Raw genomic sequence first — 20769 nt, 5'->3', positions numbered from 1 at the left:
AATGTGCACCTGAACAAAAGCATCTCTGGAAAAAAAAATAAAATCAACTATTCAAAAGAAAAAAAATATTAAAAAGCGATCATTAAGAAGTATGCTTTCAGGTTTTCACAAGTCATGCATCTCTTCTAATTTGAGAAGATTAAATAATTTTTTTTCTTTTTAGGCAGTGATTTAAAAATAAATGGCTAAATTATAGTTAGCGCCAAAAATAAAAAAGCAATGAGTCCTCTTATGGCTTTGATCTCCCTTGTGAAGGGTAAAAGTAGAAGAGTATTGCCACAATTAAAAAAAATATATGTATATATTCAACACTGACAAACATACTATTTTTTCCTTTGCTTGTGACAGTGGGTCTTTGCAGTACTTATTAAGGAACTCAAGCACGTTTGGATGCCAGCAAGGTGGAGCAGAGACCCCGCTGCTTCTTTCAACTCCTCATCGATTTCTTGACATAACTCCTTGAGCGCTTTGTTGCTAGGCTGACTTTCCTCAGAGGTATCTACACAAGGTTGCGATGCATAGCCACTGTCTCCAAGAGGATCATCTTCATAGTCAACGTCTGTTTCCGCTTCGCTGTGAAATCCTTCGCTGCCATCGCTTCCGTCGTGGCTGGTCTTGGAGATAAATTCGTACACCTCATCAAGGGAGGACAAGGAAGACACGCTGGACCTAGATGCACAGCGCTGGGAACCCATGCTGCTGGCACTGTAGTTGTGATCCTCCTTCGGATCGATATTGGTGGCCGCGGAATCATTTTCCTGCAAATTTATAGAACTGGGAGGATTGAACGCACTGCCGTAACTCCTCTTCTTAGGTGTCTTCAGAGGCTGAGGCTTCTCGCCTATTAAAAACAAGATCCGTCAGTAAGCAAATACTCCAACAAGATCACCGGCAAAATGAGCACGCTATGGCTGGCTGACTGCAAAGCAAGCTGAACATGAGTGTTTAAGAGTCGTAATATCTTGTGCACATTTACTGTCATCCACAGGGGACAACAGTCTTCAGCTAATCACAGCTAAGAGCTGGAGAAACAGAGAAGTAGCTACGAAACTCTTCTTACCATCTAGGACAAAGGGGGCAGGGGAAGAACTTTGCAGAAAAAGCAAAATTAACTGGGGAAAAAAAAAGAACGTGGTTCTATAAAACTCTGTCATGCTAGCAAAAAGAATAATCAAACCAGAATTGCTTCTTGACCGCTCTTACTATTTGGAAACTAGACCATACTCGTTTCCTGAAACTTTATCGAGAAAGCATTTAGCTGCTGGGTAGAGAAGAAAAACAGAGTAAAACGGCTTACGCTTACAGTCCAACATCCCTTGTTGAATGGAAGTATTTAACAGCATCATTGCAGTAGCAGCATCAATATCGGATTCTGTGAAGGAGAAGCAGCAAAACGTTAGATCTCAGGTAAGCCTGACAAAATGAGGTCCCTAGAACATACAAAGAATATATATCTGCGTATATTGGCCTACAATAAAGAGCAGGGGGGGCAAAATGTACAAATTTAGACAGAGCATGACTCTTATACAGTGCAATACTGTTACAGAACAGTCTCATATCTTAACTACGATATTCGAAAGCTGAATTCTCACACTGCACTTACCAAAGCTGAGGCCAAGAATCAGCGACATTAATTAGACATTCGTGTGATGATGCTGTTGCTATACTTCTCAACAAGCGGCTTTTGTTCGTACCGGTTGAGAGAGAAAGATTACGCATATGGCGCAGCAAAGCATCTCAGCAGCTTCATACCCTGGTGATGTGAATACGCAAGGCTGAGGAACGAAGGCGCCCGTTAACGCAGCGCTAATTCAGCACGCCTCTCTCCTCCAGCAGTGTTTTTGACACTAACAAGAAGTCAAACGGAAGAAAATTGAGAAGAGGGGGGGGGGAAAGGGCGCCGAGCTGCTCGATCTAAAAAGCATGGGGATCTAAATAATAAATAGACACTTTAAAAGGTTGAGGTGAACCGCGGCGCTTTTAGCTAGGGTGACAAGCGCTGCTGTAAAACTCCATCCTTTGCTGCCCGGAGTGGATTGCTTACATCTCAAAAAGGGTGCCTGGAGGATATTGTGGCAGAGGGTGACATTTCTAACCAGAATCAGGTGAAAAGGAAAAGAAAGCAGCATGCCTTTCCCACTCATTTCAGGACACGCTCAAGCTCTTCAAAAATAAAAGAGGAAATCCAAGGTCTTCCTTTGCTCACTTCAGCTATGGATGATGGAGAGACAGGCGATACACTCCTCTCTTTATACACGAGAGAAATATGTAAGACTATATATATACGGCGGACTAACCAGGGAAAAGAGGAGCAAAGAGGCAGTGAGCTCTCACAAGAACGTTGGTGTCTCAGAGCAAAAGCCCACATCCGAGGTGTACGTATGGATGTACGTATGTACATATGAGTGGAGAAGCAGGACTGGAGGACAACACGTGGAAGGCGCCGGTAGCGAGCAGAACGGCCTCGCAGTCCTGCTGAACTGCAACTGGGGTGGGAATTGCTGAAGTGAAACACCAGCAATGTCATTTTTTGATGGCATTTCTTCCCCCCCTCAGCCCCCATCATATGCATTAACTATGTTACTGAATTTGAGGGGAGGGTTAGTATTGGGAGGGGGACTGCAGAATTGTCCGTTTGGCTCCCTTGTCGTATATAATTGTCCCTAACTTCATCTTGGTTAAGGAGGGATTTGAAGAAGATGACATTGCCCTGGGAATGTTGTACCAACATGGAAAGGGAACTGAGCTGCTGCTTCCAACACAGGTCCTAAAACATCCACATTCTCCCCTTATTTTCACTTTCTGTCATTTTAAAACCAGCATACTTTAAGGTCTACCCCATAGCACTCATGAGATTATTTTATTTTATTCAGTTTTGTCTTTTTTTGGCAGCAACAGAGCTCCTGAATTTACAAGTCATACGTACCCAACTGACAAAAACAAATAAAATAAAAAAAAGCATGAAGAGTTACTTTCCTCCACTACCATCATCAGCAAGTGAAATATTCCCATTCCTTACTTGCTATCACAGACATTTTATTTTAACATACGATGTTGGTATATAAGCGTCACCTTGTTAAAATGACAAGCAATCGGAGGCGGTAATGCAACACAGAATTACTACCTGCAAATAGTGTTTCTGCATGGTAGTACCTCCAAAGAAAGAGGAGAGGCACTTCTGCAGCGACTTCTTAGCAGTGTTCTGCGTCACCGCTAATGTGCTTTGGCTTCACTTGCGATCGCTCTCCTCGATAAAGCAGTATTTCCCAAATTTATTCCCCAGGAGAATGGCCGAGGAAGCGCCTTATTACAAAGAATTCTTTCATCGGCACGACAGCTGCCCTATACGACCCCGGGAACGTGAATGGCTTTCCTCTGATGCCAGGGAGATGCTGAACAGGTTCACCGAGATGCAGAAATTAAATGAGAGCAGACATACATCATTATTTGGGCACCTCTGGTGTAGCAAACTGGAATAGTTAGCATCAGACTGGCAATCTCCAAACCTGTCAAAGGAGACACCAGCAAAATCAAGAGGAGGGGGATTTCTTGTATTCTCTAACAAGCCCTGAGAATCCCGGGTCTTCCCAAGGCAACATATTCCTCCTGCAGTCCTGCGGGCAGAGGAGATCTAGCAGCCCTGCAGCACCCAGCCAGCCAAGGATGCTTCCTTGCCACCCGGGTACCACCATAAAACCTCCGTCTGGATGCGTGGTGATTATCATCAGTGGACCAGGCAGCTGCTCGGTCTTTAAAAAACCTTGGCTTTGCTGCCTAGCCAGTATTTCTGGTTTGTGACCGAAAACTAGAAGCAACCCTCTCACCTCCACAGCCCACTGTGCTAACAAAACCAGAGAGCTGGATGGATGTCTGCTATGCTGCTGAAGTCCTACTTCATCGGTGGCCTTTTATTACCCTTTTGGAAGAGCTTTAGCAGTACTCCTCTACAATGAATTAACACATGCTCCTTTTTTCTTGGGATCAGCCCTTTAAAAAATGAGCATGTTTCACTTTTCAGTGCTTTTTAAAAAAATTATTATTTTTGATGAGGATAAGCCTTCAGTGGATTAAGCTTTATTACTGAGGTACAAGACCTGTGCTCAACAGGCTGCTTCTAAAGAAATGCTGAGATATCCCAGATCCCTCCTGGTACCACGGCCCACTAAAATGTTTTAAAAATGAAGAAAACTTTTTTATATGGGCAAATGAAGTAACCATCTTCTGTTCAACAGCTGTTGCTACTTTAATTTGCATTTGACTGTCGATGAAAAACAGATTTCCATCTTAAATTAACTTTTTTTTAAAAAAATCTGAATCTGGCTGGCTGTTTTCTGTCGTGGAAAGCAAAAGTAGAAATCGCTAGGACAGAACTATGGCCAAGTCCTTGGTACTCTAATGCTCATTAACACCTGTAAGAGTAGGTATATCCTGGTGGGCTGAGGAAGGGGACACCGGAAAAGACAAGCGATGCTGCACTTCAGCAGGGATTCCCTGAAAATAAACAGCAAAAAACCCCCAAACCCACCCAAAACCTGCATTCTTTCTCAGTAGTAATACTACTTTGGGTTTGTCTGTGCTACAAAAGCACAAGTGTAGCTACGTCAACATCCCCTGCCCAGCTTGCACGCTGCTGCCAGCGCCCGACCGACCCCTCGGGCAGGTTCGCAAGTGCTGAACAACCGCCCTAACAGCGGTGCCAGCTACTGCAGGGGCAACCGCCTTCTGAAACATCCCCTACAGACAACTACGTTTAACTCGCTAGACGGGGAAATGCATTGTGCTACCGAGTTCCTGCCACGGCTGGAAGAGATCACTCATCCACAGTGATACCCTGAGCATGATTCGGTCCGATCCAATCTTTCTCCACCAAGTTTTGGTGGCTACAGTTGAAATAACATTTATACAACGTAAAAGCTGTTGGTTGTGGACATGAGTTGTTTTCTCCCACCTACTTGTGCAGGAAACACAGAGGGATATAAACTTGGTTGAGGAGCAGTGCCGCAGCCTACGGTATCAAGACCTGTATTCGGAGTCCATATATTAAACCCATTCTAGTCCTCTCTCCCAAGAGTCAAAATGAACATTTTGCAATTTTTAAGGTGATTCCTTAAACTAAACAGACATCAGGAGGCTATTCTGTTAACTGGGTTAATATCCAGAACTTAGGTCTTCCTGCATAACTACACCGGCAATAACACCAGCTTGTGCCCAACTTTTGGGCAAGTGAATGAAAGGTACCACACAGCTATGAAATACTTATCTGAAGTGCACTCGCTGTTCCACGTTCCCCTGCAAATCCTGTCATGCTCTCCCACCCACCTGTATCAAACAACCAACTTTTAAGGCACTCCTGTGGCCACATCCCCAAGTTTTATACATTCAAGTTTGCTGCCTTTTGTTCTCGGTTCTTGGTAAGCAATAAAACCAGTGTAGAGATACGTAGCTTTCAGACTGGTTTTCTACTGAACTATTCATTCTTTAAGTAGGTCATATTTGGGAGTGATGCGTCTGCCAAGTACCTTGCTGGCAGAACAAGATGGCCCCTATTACATCTTGAAATTCGTCTTATGGATTTAAACTTAAGACACAAGCGGCTAATATAACGAGCATGTGTTCTACTACATCGGTTTTTTTCATCATCTAGCAGACCCTTCAGAGCAGGTCCATACACAAGACTAGCTGGGCTTCAGTACATGCTTGCGACTAAAACCACGGGAGCAGAGCGAAAGAAAATTAAGAAAATTAAATGTTTACCTTTGAGAGATCGGCCATGATTCTGCTGAAGGACTGAAGTTAGGTAGTGAGGGGATGCTGACCTACTGAAAAGAAATTCAACAGGTCAAAGTCAAGCCCTAATTAGCCAAATAATTTGTGCAAAGTATAGTAGACTCAATACTACCATCACAGAAAGGTAAAACCAAAACCAACCCAAACACCACAGTTTGGTGGACAAGCAACTTCTATCACCCTCAGTAAATGGCTTGACGTGTTGGTTGATGGTTTATGTAGCGCCATAAGCCATCATCAGCATTTGGAAACCACCTCAAAACACACACACTAAGCAAAAGTCTTGTTGGCAAGAGATACTAACTTCTACAGATTTTATGTACCTGCCTAAAGGCTGGATTTTAAACAAAGATATGTATTTTCTAGTAAGTAAAACATACATGTAAACAAAACATTAGCTTATATAGGGATGCTTAGAGCCCAGGAGCAACAGAATAGTTAAGGACCAGTTGTGTCCGTCTGCTCTTCGAAACGATGGGGGGAGATTAACAAAAACAAAAGGTAATGTCGTGCAAAAAGCTGGGGAAGAAAAACCCAAACCAAGATATCTGCCGATTTTAAAGTTATCTGAAGGTGGGCTCTTTTGGTGATGCGGTCTGCTTTTTTGCGTTATCAGCCCAGCTTTGCAGCTGGCAAAATACCACTTGATACCTTGCAGGATACAGGGCAAGTTAAAGCTTTCACATGGTTTTCTGCTACACACCCAGCCCTAATTAAGCAGTTCATTATAAAGGTACTAGCAAACAGTTAGAAATAAATACAACAGAAATAGTACACAACTATTAAAATTGCATGAAACATAGCAATATGCATCTTTTATAGTATCGCTAGAAGAATTCAAAGGGTGATGAGCAGAATTCTCAAGGCCAACCTGTAACAGCAACCTCACGGGGTTGGTTTCTGTCATTAAGGTGTGCTTTCCTTTTACATTTATCATATTTAGGCAGCGCTAATTTCCAAAATAAGGCACAGCCACAAATCCCCCCAAAATCACAAAGCTGCTAAGTACTTTATGTATTTTTTAAATTACTGGTCTGGATCGTTAATTAAAACCCAAACAATGACTTCAGTCTTAAAAAAAACCTTTTTAAAACTAAAAATCTTCCTTCTTTAAGTTGAATTTTGAACAAAGTGTTTTTCACTGACTGCTGCTGTGGCTGCACACATCTTAACAACCCTGAGATGAGCTATTCTGCACAGCCATTTATGAGGGATGCCTGTTTAATACTCTCGCTGCTCCAACTTGTCATCACAGTATCCAAACTCAGCTGGCCGTTGGTAACAGCTCCAAAGGTTGGTATACTGCAGGAGGAAAATAAAAAAAAAGGAAGAAATCGAAGCAAGGTTGCTTGAAATGCATCATCCGAGCTATGTAAGGAGCTCTTGCAGCACCGCAACCTGCCTGGCGCTGGTAACCAAAGCTACTGAAAAGAAGAGTAATATTTAAGCATCTCCCAATGCCGTAAGCAATGGGGAAAAGATCCGGTGCAGTTGAACGCAAACGTGCGCAAAACTCTAGTTCACTGTCCGGTATGTTTGCTTGTGGGGGTGATGGAGTGCAAAGGGAACAGATCCAAAACCGGGGGAAAAAATTAAAAATAATTAAAAAAAAAAAAACGAAAAAGGTCACAAGGAGAGCAACGGACCCACCCCACCATGGCTGGCTATGATTCTACATTGTACAAATAGATGCTAAATATCTCCAGCCTTTCACTTCAGCACAGATCCTTCGAGGATCATACCCACATAGAGCTTTCCTACAGCGAATTAATGCTTAGTATTGATTAAGACGAGCTATGCGTATGCATAAGGTATTTGCAAGATGAGGACCACGGCAGTCCCCAGAGCCCAGGGATATAATACATGTAGTACTAGAAACAGAATGCAGCTAGAAGCCTTGCACCGACTCGTTGAACAAGCTGTGCAGGAATACGACGCACCAGCAATGCCAATCATTTACGATAATACAAGTTTCAGTCTAACTAGACACAGATTACAGTTTTGGAAAGCTTCTGCTCAAAGTAACACCTCAATTTTTATTTTAAAATGTTGCTGAATGATAGGTGTATTCCCCACGAACGCACTGTAAAATAATTATGAACACAAGCCCTCCCACAGAAAAATTCAAGAGACTCTCGCAGTCGAATTCGAGCATCACCCTGTAGATAAATTTGGACAGTCCTTCCAGCTTCTCTCCAGCTGCACCTCGGGGCTTTCTCTTTCTCTCCACATACAAGGCAGCCCCTTGGGGGCCCTTCCCCAACATTAGGCCAGAATTTAAATCTAATCCAAGAATTTTTAAACGTGGAAGGGAAAAAAAATAGATCTGTTTTTCTGTGTAGCACTGAAAGTCATACAAATGTTTTTCATTATTAAAGGAAAATAAACCAGCTTTCATTAGGGAGAAGTCGAGTATCTTAAAATGTTGGGTTTATTTTGTTGTACTTATAAATACAAGCGCTGCAAAATCCTAAACGTATTGAAGTCAGTGGGAATTTTGCCACGGGGCTTCATTAGGACCAGGATTTCCTTGTCATTGTGATTGTTGGCAAGTGTGACCTAGTCCTTCAGTGAAGGAAAAAAAAAGTTACTGAAAACAACAGCTTCAAATTGAAGTCCCGATCTTCAAGTACTTCAGCATTCAGATAAAATCTCTCCTTCCCTACACCTAATTTCTGTAGGTTGTATTTATACAAGCTAGGTAAATCATGCTTCAATGCTTGTATCGTTGGACTAATCTTGAAGACCTTGGAGATATTGAAAGCTTAACTGGTCAAGGCTCTGAATGACTTGCTCTAGGCTGAGTCTGTCTTGATCCTCTGCTCCTCTGGCTAGACAACATCCAGAGGTCCCTTCCCATCTGTATTATTCTCTAAATTTTAAAGTTTGACCATGTTAACATAGCTACAGTGTTAACAAAGCTTTCAAGGACCAAACCTTCACTTGAGTTGTATTGAAGAACAGAAGTCCGTGCCCTTACATAGAAACATTACCGCCTGTAAAAACTTCTAGAGTCTAATGACAGTAGTTTCAACAATCTTTGTTCCCATACAACAAAGCCTGACAATACCACCAGCCACCTCACGCTTTCCAATTTCACTGTTTCTTAATACTTAAACGCTTCAGGGTTATTTTAGCTGAGAAACAAGACGCTTTGGCCTGGCTCACTCAAACCCGAGATGACCCTTTACGGCTCAAGATGCCTGGAAGGTTGGAGACCCCTTTTACATCTCGTAGGTTACAAGCCCACCTGGGAGAGCTCACGCCATGCGTTCAACCGCTGCCAGACAGCTCCGGCTTGCAGGGGGGTGCCAGCCCTCAGGGTCAACGTCCGTTGGACCCTTAGAAATGTCTGCTCAATGTTATCAGTTTTACATCCTGCTCCAGCAATCCCGGTTCCTCCTGTTTGTTATAGAAACTCCTCGCAGGAAGGTAAGCCATAGGGCAACGTACAGAGACCTTAATTATCTCTTATCTCACCCAAATTCTTTGCTGAACTAGATAAACCGGCCACGTGCCTACCTAACAACTGAGCTCACCAAGAGCAACGCGTTCCGCTCTGCTTTCTGTCCTCCTCCTCCTCCTCTCTGTCCCGCCTCTGTAGGCTGACCCAGCTGCCGTTCTTCTTCCTCTACTGAGAACGCGTGACGTTGACTTCAAATTCCCCAAAACCTATTGCCTAATCTTAAAATTGTGTCGGATGAGGAAGCCCTGATTTCAGAAGTCTTGCCTGCTCCACTTCAGAGTATGTTTATGGTAAAGGCTCTTCTTCCCATCCCCGCTGCAAAATGCTTTTAACAGCCTCGGAGAAAAACACCCCACTTAGTCCAGCCTCTCTAAGCACTTCAGATCGTAGAAAAGTTGATTGATTTTGACGACAGCGTAGAATATATACATTTTATATCCAGACGAGTGACTCACAGGAGAAGACACACACCTCCTTCCAAGCTAACAGCCCCAGGCGCCCCAGATCAGTCCCGGTGAACTGTGCTTGAAGGAGGCTTTTGCTCCCGTTCCCGGGACTGCCTGCCCTCCAGAGAAATGGGGCTCACCAGTAAGCACCCAGCACAGCCCCGACCCTCTTCTTTTAAACTCTCCCACAGTTACGAAGACGACTGGGACACGAACCCCAGATCTGCTATCTGGGAAGCCTGAGCTCGTTACATCTCCCCGCCTCATCCAGCCGGTCTCGCCTAAGCCCCACTCAAATTCTTCTCTCGGGTGGCAGCTGGTAACAACGCATCAACATCCACGCCAGCGTTTCCTCTGCTAGGTGGAGTAACACAACCGCGCGCCGTGCTCGGATGAGAAAATTCACCTACCTTGGTGGTGACGCCGGCGGAGTATAAAATGCAAGTGCTGAGGGAAAAGGCTGCTTTTTCAGTGCTTGGACAAGATTAGGTTTATATTCTGGATCGACACACCATAACGAACCTTTTCCATTCACCTGCAAGAAAGAAGTACTGCAAATTAGAAAATCCAGGGGCCAGGCTGTTACAGTCATTTCTAATTTAGTATTCCCAAGACGCAGCACAGTGCAATGATCTCAGCATCCACTGCTGTACAGCTGATGTACATCATCCTCAGGCAGCTCCGTCGCCTGCATGGAAAGCGGACGCTCCCAAACTCAGTGTACGGTCCCGAGAGCCTCGTTGGACGGTACGGAAGCACCCGTCTCCCAGCTTGGGGTAGCATCTCCGAAGTCCCTCCTCTAAAGCCCCATTCCCATTCATGTTCATCCACTGAAAGCTGTAAACCTTATTTAAACACTTGTTAAATACAGCTGTAAGTTCACAACTGGCCAGGCATCAGTGAATTGATCAGCAGTCTTTTGATTAACAGGTTTCCAACTAAGAAACCAAAGTGCCTTTCCTGTGCTTAGATATAGCCACACACTCATTTAACTTTACACCACCCTGTCAAAGCAATTTGCTGGATGCCCAGCTACAAAATGGATTATTCCCACTTTTTCAAAATCTGAGTGCCTGATTTGTGTATTTTTGATGCACCTAACGATGTAAGCACCACTGTGCCAGCCATTCTTGACATTAAATTTGATATGCCAAAAGTTAAGCAAGATAAAGCACCTCCTGCTCTTCTCAAGGGTTTCTTCACATGTTAACTATATAAAGAAAAAAACCCTGTTTTTCGAGCCTACTAGTTCTTGCAACATAAAGAGGAAAATTAAATAGAAGAAGTTAAAACAACTCTACAATCTCTGACACAATAGATTAGCTAACAGCTCTACAGGTAGCGGCGCCAGGGGTTTTTTTGGGGGGGTAAATGGATGTTACAGGGGTGGTCAAGCACACAGCAGAAGGATGGGGCAGCTCTACACCTGAACAGGAAGATGTTTCTATAGGATTTGGGGGGGAGGGGGGTGTGAAAGTCTCAGAGCAAAAACCCAAGCATCGTGGAGCACCTCCTGCAAGGCCACCGAGGCCAGCTGGCCTCCTCCTGCCAGTATCAATGCGGTATTAATGCCATTTTATGGATGGATACTCCATGACTTATTTAAGACTGAAAAGGACCCACAAAGCATGTAAGTTTGTGGTCCTATTTAAGTCATGTGACTTTTCCTGAAAAGAGGAAATATTTTGCTATCAATAGTGAAAAATCAAACCAGGGAGAGCTCCAGCTGAGAAACAGAGAGATGCTGCTCCATAATTTTAGCTGAAGCCGCCGCCTTTCATAACGATCTCTGAGCTGCAGCATCTCTCAGAGTTGGTGGGTTTTTTTAACCTGAATCTTTCTTACACTCGTCTTTTCATGCTAAAACTGAGCACAGCCTGTAAGGTACCTATCTAGAAGCTTTCCTTTCATTAAACAGCTGATTCCTGCACCGCGGGATGATTTAGCCTGCTAGGTACTAATGGGGGGGTATCCTCCCAACTGGCTCCATCTACTAATGCCCGGATCCCTTTCCCACACCTTGCCCGGAGCCGGACCCTCTCCCTGGCCAGCCAGCCGGCTCATTACTTTTCCCCTGTAAAAGACCCTGCCTAACTCTGGCTTTTCTTTTTTTTTTTCCCCTCCTGGGGTAGCTTTGAGGCTCTCACCCCCAAGGAGCAGCAAGAACTACCCCCACCAGCACACCACTGCTCTACCCTATTTTATCTGCTGCTTTGGGTGAGCGCTTCCACTTGATGCCCAATTCAGTTCAGCTGTGGGCTGCAGCCAGGACGGGGTTAGTTTCCCTCTTTCAACTTCCCAGCCACTTACTGATAATATAACACAGTGATTTTGGGTGGGTATTGCTGAACCGGGGCACAGCCTGAAGCCATACAGACACTCAGTCCAGTGCAAGAGGCGATAAACAGAGTGACGACTGCTTTGGGGAGTAAGATTGGGTTAGGTGTGAAGCGAAACCACGCTTCCACCCACCATTATTTGTACTAAAAGCAGACATTGAGCAAAAGAGATGATGCCCATGGGGCTGCTGGTGTGCACCCATCTGCTGCTTGGCGAAGACATGCAGCGGAAAGCCAACACAGGTCTGAAGTTAGTGCCACGCTTTAGGGGAAAGCCGTGCACAACTGGAGCTGAAAACCCCATAAAACACAGATGCATCCAGCTTTAAAACAAACCAGCGGTCTAACCACAGCAACAAAACAAAACAAAAAAAGACAGTGTCGTTTCTCCCAGCAAAGACAAAGCCTAGGCGATCCAAAACGCTGAACTGCCTTTGGAGGTTACTGTTTCACGTCAACAGCGGGGCAACTGTTGATGTGCTAGCTGAAATCTAGATGTAACTTATTTACCACCTACCGAAACGTCCCTCCAGAGTCAGCGCAGGGCAGCCACCAGACCGGTTTGACTCTCCATCTCAAAATGAACAGGCAGTTAAATTGTTCTGAGATGGTTTTTTGGCCTGACCATCATCTCTTCTGCATCTGTCCAATGTTCCTTATTTGACTTGCAGGGTTTTATCTCACCAACTAAAGAAAATTGGGAAGGAAAATAATTCCTGCATTTTGAGGCGTTGGACTATTTCATAAGAACAGTAAGTTTCCAGTCCCTAGCATTTTGGGGCTTGATTATAGCAATATGGGCTGGAAACCAGATGCCCACCATGGTGCAGCCTTGTCCTTTACCACCACCCCGCCACGGTCCCTCCTCCGTTAGCGGTGAAGTATGACCCCTGAGTACGACCAGACCAGCGAGGAAAGCCCAAGGAGCGACCGAAGCGGAGCAGCTCAGCCGGCGCCGGTGGCTCAGGCTCACTGCCGAGGCAGATACCCATCCCCGTGCTGCGGAGAGCCCTCCGTGAGCTCCAGCCCTGGCCAGCGGCCCCGGCTCCATCAGGTACGGGCAGTTCTTGCCAGCTCCTTCCACTGGAGCTAGGTGAACCGCTGGAAAACGTTGTGCATGTGCTTGGAGGTAGAGTGTATATTCACTGAGAGGTTTATCAGGTAACAGGCATCTCTCCTATCTCTGCAGGCTTATAGACGGGACCTGCTCTTTGCCCGCATCTTTGAATAGCCACACAGGTCATTTACCACCATCTCTTGTCAAAAAAATAAAAGACAAACCCTAAAAGAAGAAAAAAAACCTAAAACATGTATCTTCCAAGAAGAAGAGAGATCTGTTGGAAGATATTCAAGCCTTGTCCCCGCCCCGACCTCCGGAGGAGACAGTGGCAGGGCCACATCCACGTGAGCAGTGGAACGCCAAACTGATGCTCGACGCGGATGCCACTCCTGCCTCCTCGCACCTTTTCTCCCCAGCGGTATCGATTAATAAAAAATCCCCAAACCCACAATTCTAGCAAAGGGCAGGGAGACTCTTCAGGGCTTCCAACTCCAACTTTTCACTTCAGGTCCTCAGTGCCCTTCAACTTACCAAAAGAAAACTGTAACGTACAGTATTTTTCAGCGATCCAAGCAAGGACAGCCTTCCCTCAATCTCTGCTGAATGCCATCCTAGACTCCTGAACGCCCGCAGCCTACTCCGACAGGCAAGGTAAAGGTATTTAGCCAAGTGATACGAATACACGTGCGAACGGAACAACGTGCAGCTGTGCAGCACGACGTGGCACAGCTCGGTGGAAATGGCTCTGCGGAGGGAGAGAGTCGGTGCTGGGGGATCAGCCTGCACGAGCCTTGGAGGTTTTTTTTTACTCCAGATCTGCTAGAGCAGGGTCTTGTGGACAACGGCTGGGAGCAAGCAGGGCACAGCAAGCACCTCTTCCAGGTCAGCCAAAATGAATCCAGTTCACGTGTCCCGAAACCGCCCTGCAGCACCAGCTCCCATGGGTAAGTGGGGGGAAAAAAATAAATCAGGAGATCCACTTCGAAACGTGATGTCCAAACCAAAATATTAGCGTTATGGAAGGACTCTTCCTACTTTTGCTGCCAGACCTCCAAGCCATGATTTCATAGCTGATGGCTGGCAGCAATAGCAGCCTGCCCCGGGATGGGGGGGCACAGACCCTCCCCTCCTGTCAGGCATTTACACTCTTCCCATCTGAGAGCCCAGATTCATTTGAAAGGCTTTAAAACCCTTCTTACCCTGACGTTAGAAAATAAAACATGCTCCTCTCATGCAACACGCCATAGGCACCTCTGCTTCCACTGGCACTTGGGACAGAAGGAAGCTGACTACGTGCTCCCTTCGAGACACAATTAAGATGCCATTAACAAAGAAAAAGATGGAAGAAAATACAAAATTATCTTGCCCTCTCAGAGGAGCACCCAGAGGCATTGCTAGCACATGGGTACAGCAATGCAATCAGCAAGACAAGCTTGCAAGCAAGCAACACCTGAGGAGCTCATCCAAAGGGGTCTGCAGCATTCCGGTCATCCCCCGTGGGGTCTGCATGTGCCGTGGACTTATTTTGCCGGAAGGATTTGGAGCAGTACCCTCACGTGGTCCTTTTCTAAACAGGGCAGAGGGTAAAGATATAAACACTGTGTGTTGGAAACGGGAAAGCTTTGGCAAAGTTTCAGGAGGGGCTTTTTGGGGTGGGTTTTTTTTTGGTAAATGCAGTTTCTCTTCAAGAATTAGAGAGTTGCGCAGTCTCTAGAGCCTTGGGAAAACGCTGAAAGAGCACATCAGCATCACCTTACTGGTAGTGGTGGTACCTCCTCTACGTTTTGTTTTTCCTACTAGAGGTGTCACATCTAGCAGCAAGCCTTCCCTTGGCTTTCCTTCAGCCACGCCGAGCCCAGCAGTACCGGTGGAGTCGGCAGGGCACGCAGAGGACCCAGCAGTCTCAAGCTCCTGCCACCCACACGCCAAGACATGAGGTTTGACTGGTAACTCCCAAACGGGAAGTGTTTCCAGGCTGGAAACGGCTGAGCTTTAAAAGGGCGGATCCACAGACAGCAGGAACTCGTACACCGATTTAGGAGATTTCCCTTCCCTGCCCCAATTCTTCCGAAACTCACGTCTCCCTTCCCAGACAGAGCCATCCAGTCCTTTCAGGGCACCTTTGCCATCTGCAGCAGCGTGCAGTGGCTGCTCAGGTCCACGTCCTTCACACAGGCACGGCTTGCAGTATCATCCCATTCCAGCACCTGGAGCCACATTAAAAGCCCATCCTAACACTCGGCAGGACTCAGCTACAGGGGAGTTACCAGATTTGCCACACAGCAGTCAAAATCGTGGGTTTTTTTCAGGGCAAAGCCGCTGCTCGGGAAGATGACACCCTAACAATTTAATGTAAGAGCAGGGATACTGAGAAGCGGTGACGTTGAGTCCTACCAGTCCCAGGCAGTCCTTCCTGATGCCCACTCAGCTCCAGGACCTCTAGCTACAGCGAGAGGCTGTCAAGCACGCCAGGCATCGCATGCGTTTCTGATAACAAGCCTGTTACAGCTTAGGCTGACCTCCAAGCACACCAGTCCAGGATTTGTTTGTTGACTTTTTGGGTATGTGGTTTGTTGGTTTATTTAAGTCAGAGCCAAGTCTTTGAGGAATGGGATGGGAAAAGAGAGAGGGAGAAAGGAAGTTACTGGTAAAATCATACAAGACAGAAGAAGAAAGAGTTTGTACAGAAAAGAGTAGCCTTGACTGTAAGAATTATAAGTAAGTGGAAACAGGATCCTTTGCAAAGCGTGTCAGACAGTTTTAAAAAGGATGCAGCACAGCTAGCTCTACCCAGGTCAGTGCTAAAGAAAACCAAGAGACTTTTGTCACCCTCTGATTTGTCAGAAGTGGCATTTCCAAACCATGTCCAGCTGCAAATAAAGTGTTAGAGGACATGGAAGGGGGGGGGGGAAAAAAAAAAAGAGAACCACAAAAAGTCCTTGAGAACAACAGAGTCTTCTCCATTTCCCCCCTAAATTTCACCCTTGATCCACCTCCCTCCCGCCAGGTCTCACCTTGCCATGGCTTCTCTCCACCTTTCGGAAACACTTGTTCAAGGAGAGGTTGTGTCGGACCGAGTTCTTCCAGCCGGTGGGCGCCGTGGCGAAATAGGGGAAGCGCTCCAGGATCCAGCTGTAGATTTCTTTGACTGGCAAGCTCTTGTTGGGGGAATGCTCGATCGCCATGTAAATGAGAAGGCTGAAAGAGTAAGGGGGTTTGGAAGTGGAGGATTTTTTTTCGGGGTTCTGGTAGCAGGACGGCGAGAAGGATGGCACGCTGTCGCCCTCAATGTCATATAAGGGGCTAACGATCGGAAGACCCTCGCTTCCGAGGCTGAAGTTTGTTAGGAGGTTAGTACTTTCGTGCAGCCAGTTCAAATTCGTGAGCTCGTCGTCTGCTGAATCTCTGTCCACCACAGTGGCCTTCGGCCTGCCGGCATCACCTGCGTCGGGCAAGCTTCCCATCCCGTGACACTGCCGTAGTCCTGCAGCTTTTTCTGCTCCTGGCGTTTCAGCTTTCTTATCCGGAGTCATGCCAGTGACTGGACCCATTTAGCTTTATTGGTCTGCAACAAAGGAGACAGTCAGAAATCAATGCAAACCTTCAAAATCACATTGAATGGCAGCCCACCGAACCCAAACAGAGTGCTGTACCATCCCCGCGCCGTGCAAGAATACTGCAGTCACTGATGAGAGCCAGGGTCCAACACAAGCTCCCCCCGTAATCTCATGAGCACATGTTAACTGTCCCTGGTTTATAACAAGAACTTACAGTAAGGACTTGGAAACTGCTGTATCTATCTTGAAACGCCAATCTGGACACCGAAATAATGGCTATTTTGATGTCAACATCTGAAAGCTGAAAAAGACCTTAACAGGTAAGATCGAATCCATTCAGCTCTCACGTTAACTCTTTAGTTACGCTCATTATACTGGAAATTGACCCTATTTAGAAGTGTTTGCCTTTGGTGCCCAACGAGTAAAAAATAAGTTGCAAAACTTATCTAAAAATATATATATAAAATATAAAATTGTATCTATTAAAAACTGCCACCCAGAATGCAGGGTCTAACAGGCTACCCATGCTTTAGAGGCATTACACTAACAAAAAGCATCTTCTTGCTCCGAGAGTTTTAAAAGGGATCATCTAGCGAACTGTGTTACGCTAACAGCTGTTTTTTCTTCTGCTGTGACCGTGTTAGAGCTTCACTGCACCTATAGCTTTGCCAACATACCTGTACCAGAAGTACAGGCCGACAAAACCACTCTAAAGATAGATATACACACACATATAGAGATATACACACAGGAGCTATACCAGCCTGCTATAAACATAAGGCACTCCCACTATGGATGCAGTTTACCGGCAAAGTCGAAGTCTGAATTAACTGTAAAAAACCCCCAAAACCCCAACTAAATAAAAAAACCAACCCAACCCAGTTCCCTGTCCCAGTACCTGTGCTATCATTCTGGTTTCATGCTCCAGCTCCTACTGCAAGAGCACAGCCGCAAGACTAGGACCAGTTTCCACATCCTATCTCACCGGACAGCTCTACGCGGTCACTGGGTATTTCCTTACAACAGATTTTAGTAAACACGTGGCTTCCTGCACTTCCATCTTCTCCTACAAAGTGGAGGCGAGGAGTTGGCCAGCTTGCGCACACCGTCCGGCTGTCCCACCTACAAAACCACGCCGCCGGCTTGCTCCAACCTGACAACCTCACCGCCTCCATGCAATTACGCTGCCCAGCCTGCCTGGAGATGTGTTTGCCCAGCCTCCTTCTTCTGGAGGAGGTGAGCGATGGAGGTGTGACGTGGTGACGCAGAAAGGCAAGAGGACACAGCCATTTTATGCTCCCCAACAGGAGCCAGAGCCCTGCCAGCTCCGGCGCCGGGCAGGCGTGGGGTGCCGAATTTGTGCCTCCCCTAGAAAACGCACCGGGTTTCCCACCAGCAATTTCTTCTCTTCATCTGCTCGTACGCTTTCGCGCCGGCTATCGCAAAGCTGTTTTGACAGCAAGACCTGCATATGTGCTTACCAGTACTAGCGCTGGAAACCAGCCCCAAACTTTCTATTTATGTGCAGGGACGGGCGTGATTAACTACCAGCTCAGTCATTAAAAAAAAAAAATTAAAGCAAAGCGAACTGCTCAAATAGCTGGTCAAAAATAGCTTTGCTCTCCCTACAATTTACTTCTCCCCCAAGCCATCGGAGCAGATTTATATTGGCAGTTGGTGGCTGCTGGCTTTAAACAGAGCAATATATACATACGCTTAACCCTTCCTTAAATTAAAAAACAAAGAGCTAGTGATAAAATTCATAAAGTGAGACAAACCCAAATCCTGCCACAACGTGAGCTGCACCCTTTTCCTTACAACGAGTAACTTTACCTCTGTGTTCAGCGCCTCTTTGGCCAGCTACGTACTAGCTTACGCCTCTCAGCCACGTGCTAGTAATTTTAGCAGTCAGTTCATGTTGCGTGAAATATCCCTTTGCAAATCTTCAGTCAGCGCAGATCAAGAACGTGCACATGCACACACACACAGGCAACTTTTAGGTCACTGCATTTATTCCTTTGGTGAAATGGGGCGATAAACTCTGTTTTATGACACAAATATGGCCTGGGCACTCTCGCCGTCTTCTCAAAAATACAGAGGGAAGAAAAACATATGAACTTATTAAACTGGCACTTAAAATCAGGTAGGCATTGTGGTGTCACAGAATCACAGAATCACTAAGGTTGGCAAAGACCTGTAAGACCATCAAGCCCAACCATCAACCCAACCCCACCATGCCCACTAAACCATGTCCCGCAGTGCCTCGTCCACATGTTCCTTGAACACCTAGTCAACGCGCTATTTGTTTGCACACTATTATGTATTAGCTCGGAATGATTAGAATAATTAATAGCCTACTTTAAAAAAAAAATGTATTTCCAAGCAATATACTTCCAGTAAATAATATAGGCTGGTGCCACATTCCTCTTAGTAGATGCATTACGAAAATCCACGTCTCATATTACCTTCTTAGTGCTTAGTTCACCACCTCACACATCTTCTACACAAACGCATCAGCAGAAATTAAAATATTTTTTCTAGAAAGCTATAAAGGCCATTATTAGACTATTATCGTCTAATAAATAAGAAAAAAAATAAAATCCCAGTTCCGTAACTACTGCAGTTTTCAAGCGATGTTCTCCAGTGGTGTAAACTGAACGCTGCATCAAGGATAATTTAAACATAGAAACAGCAGAGTATGCAACAGGAAGAGTTACTTTAATAAAGTAATCCGGTAACGAGACTGGTAGCATCAAGGACCATCAACGGATGATTTTGGCGCTGCCTTTCTGGAGATAGCCACTGTTCCTAGGCTGCATCACCTCAGCCCCAACGACGTAACGTCCTTTACAGAAGGCGATCCCACACCCGCTTCGCTTGATCTCACAACGGAATATTAGAGCCTCTGATTCCGTCCAGTTCACTCCAGCCTGCTGCTGCATCAGTCTGAAGAAACGACCGACGCTGGCAGCCTTCCTACTGCAAAGGTCTGCAAAGCCATCCAAAGATTGCCCTTCCCCTAGACAAAGATCAGCCACGGCAGCTCCAAGGGGTACCCCACAGATGGGCTTGCTAACAGACGTGTTAATGTCCGTCTCACCTCTCAAACACCCAAGGGCCACGCAGACCACAGGACCTCCTCACCTCTCAAGCACCTAAGGGCCATGCGGACCACAGGACGTCCTCACCTCTCAAGCACCTTAGGGCCATGTGGACCACAGGATGTCCTCACCTCTCAAGGGCCATGCGGACCACAGGACCTCCTCACCTCTCAAGCACCTTAGGGCCATGTGGACCACAGGATGTCCTCACCACTCAAGCACCCAAGGGCCATGCAGACCACAGGACCTCCTCACCTCTCAAGCACCCAAGGGCCATGCGGGCCACAGGACCTCCTCACCTCTCAAGCACCTAAGGGCCATGTGGACCACAGGACCTCCTCACCTCTCAAGCACCTTAGGGCCATGTGGACCACAGGATGTCCTCACCACTCAAGGGCCATGCGGACCACAGGACCTCCTCACCTCTCAAGCACCTTAGGGCCATGTGGACCACAGGATGTCCTCACCACTCAAGCACCCACGGGCCATGCAGACCACAGGACCTCCTCACCACTCAAGCACCCAAGGGCCATGCAGACCACAGGACCTCCTCACCTCTCAAGCACCCAAGGGCCATGCAGGCCACAGGACCTCCTCACCTCTCAAGGGCCATGCAGACCACAGGACCTCCTCACCTCTCAAGGGCCATGCAGACCACAGGACCTCCTCACCTCTCAAGCATCTTAGGGCCATGTGGACCACAGGACGTCCTCACCACTCAAGGGCCATGCAGACCACAGGACCTCCTCACCTCTCAAGCACCTAAGGGCCATGTGGACCACAGGACGTCCTCACCACTCAAGGGCCGTGCGGACCACAGGACCTCCTCACCTCTCAAGTACCTAAGGGCCATGTGGACCACAGGACGTCCTCACCACTCAAGCACCCAAGGGCCATGCAGACCACAGGACCTCCTCACCTCTCAAGCACCTAAGGGCCATGTGGACCACAGGACGTCCTCACCACTCAAGCACCCAAGGGCCATGCAGACCACAGGACCTCCTCACCTCTCA

General features: G+C 46.5%; 1 protein-coding gene across 3 annotated transcripts; it reads right to left on the bottom strand.

Moving 5' to 3' along the window:
• Nucleotides 1-284: 284 nt before the first annotated feature.
• Nucleotides 285-16649, bottom strand: FOXN2 (forkhead box N2). 3 transcript variants are annotated; one of them, XM_009809476.2, is made up of 5 exons: nucleotides 16113-16649; nucleotides 10110-10234; nucleotides 5755-5819; nucleotides 1304-1372; nucleotides 285-841 (listed from the first exon to the last, which is right to left on the bottom strand). In XM_009809476.2, exons 1-5 carry the CDS (start codon nucleotides 16647-16649, stop codon nucleotides 324-326), a joined length of 1314 nt encoding a protein of 437 aa, XP_009807778.2. In that variant the 3' UTR covers nucleotides 285-323. The 3 variants fall into 3 exon arrangements, with proteins under 3 accessions (XP_009807778.2, XP_009807779.2, XP_059691575.1); XM_009809477.2 differs by having other exon boundaries at nucleotides 5755-5816; XM_059835592.1 differs by lacking the exons at nucleotides 1304-1372; nucleotides 5755-5819 and having other exon boundaries at nucleotides 285-696.
• Nucleotides 16650-20769: the final 4120 nt, after the last annotated feature.

This window comes from Gavia stellata, chromosome 2 (assembly GCF_030936135.1).
Source record: "Gavia stellata isolate bGavSte3 chromosome 2, bGavSte3.hap2, whole genome shotgun sequence".
Classification (NCBI taxonomy): domain Eukaryota; kingdom Metazoa; phylum Chordata; class Aves; order Gaviiformes; family Gaviidae; genus Gavia; species Gavia stellata.
Note: the sequence above shows the minus strand (reverse complement) of the source record. Positions and strands in the feature narration are given on the sequence as shown.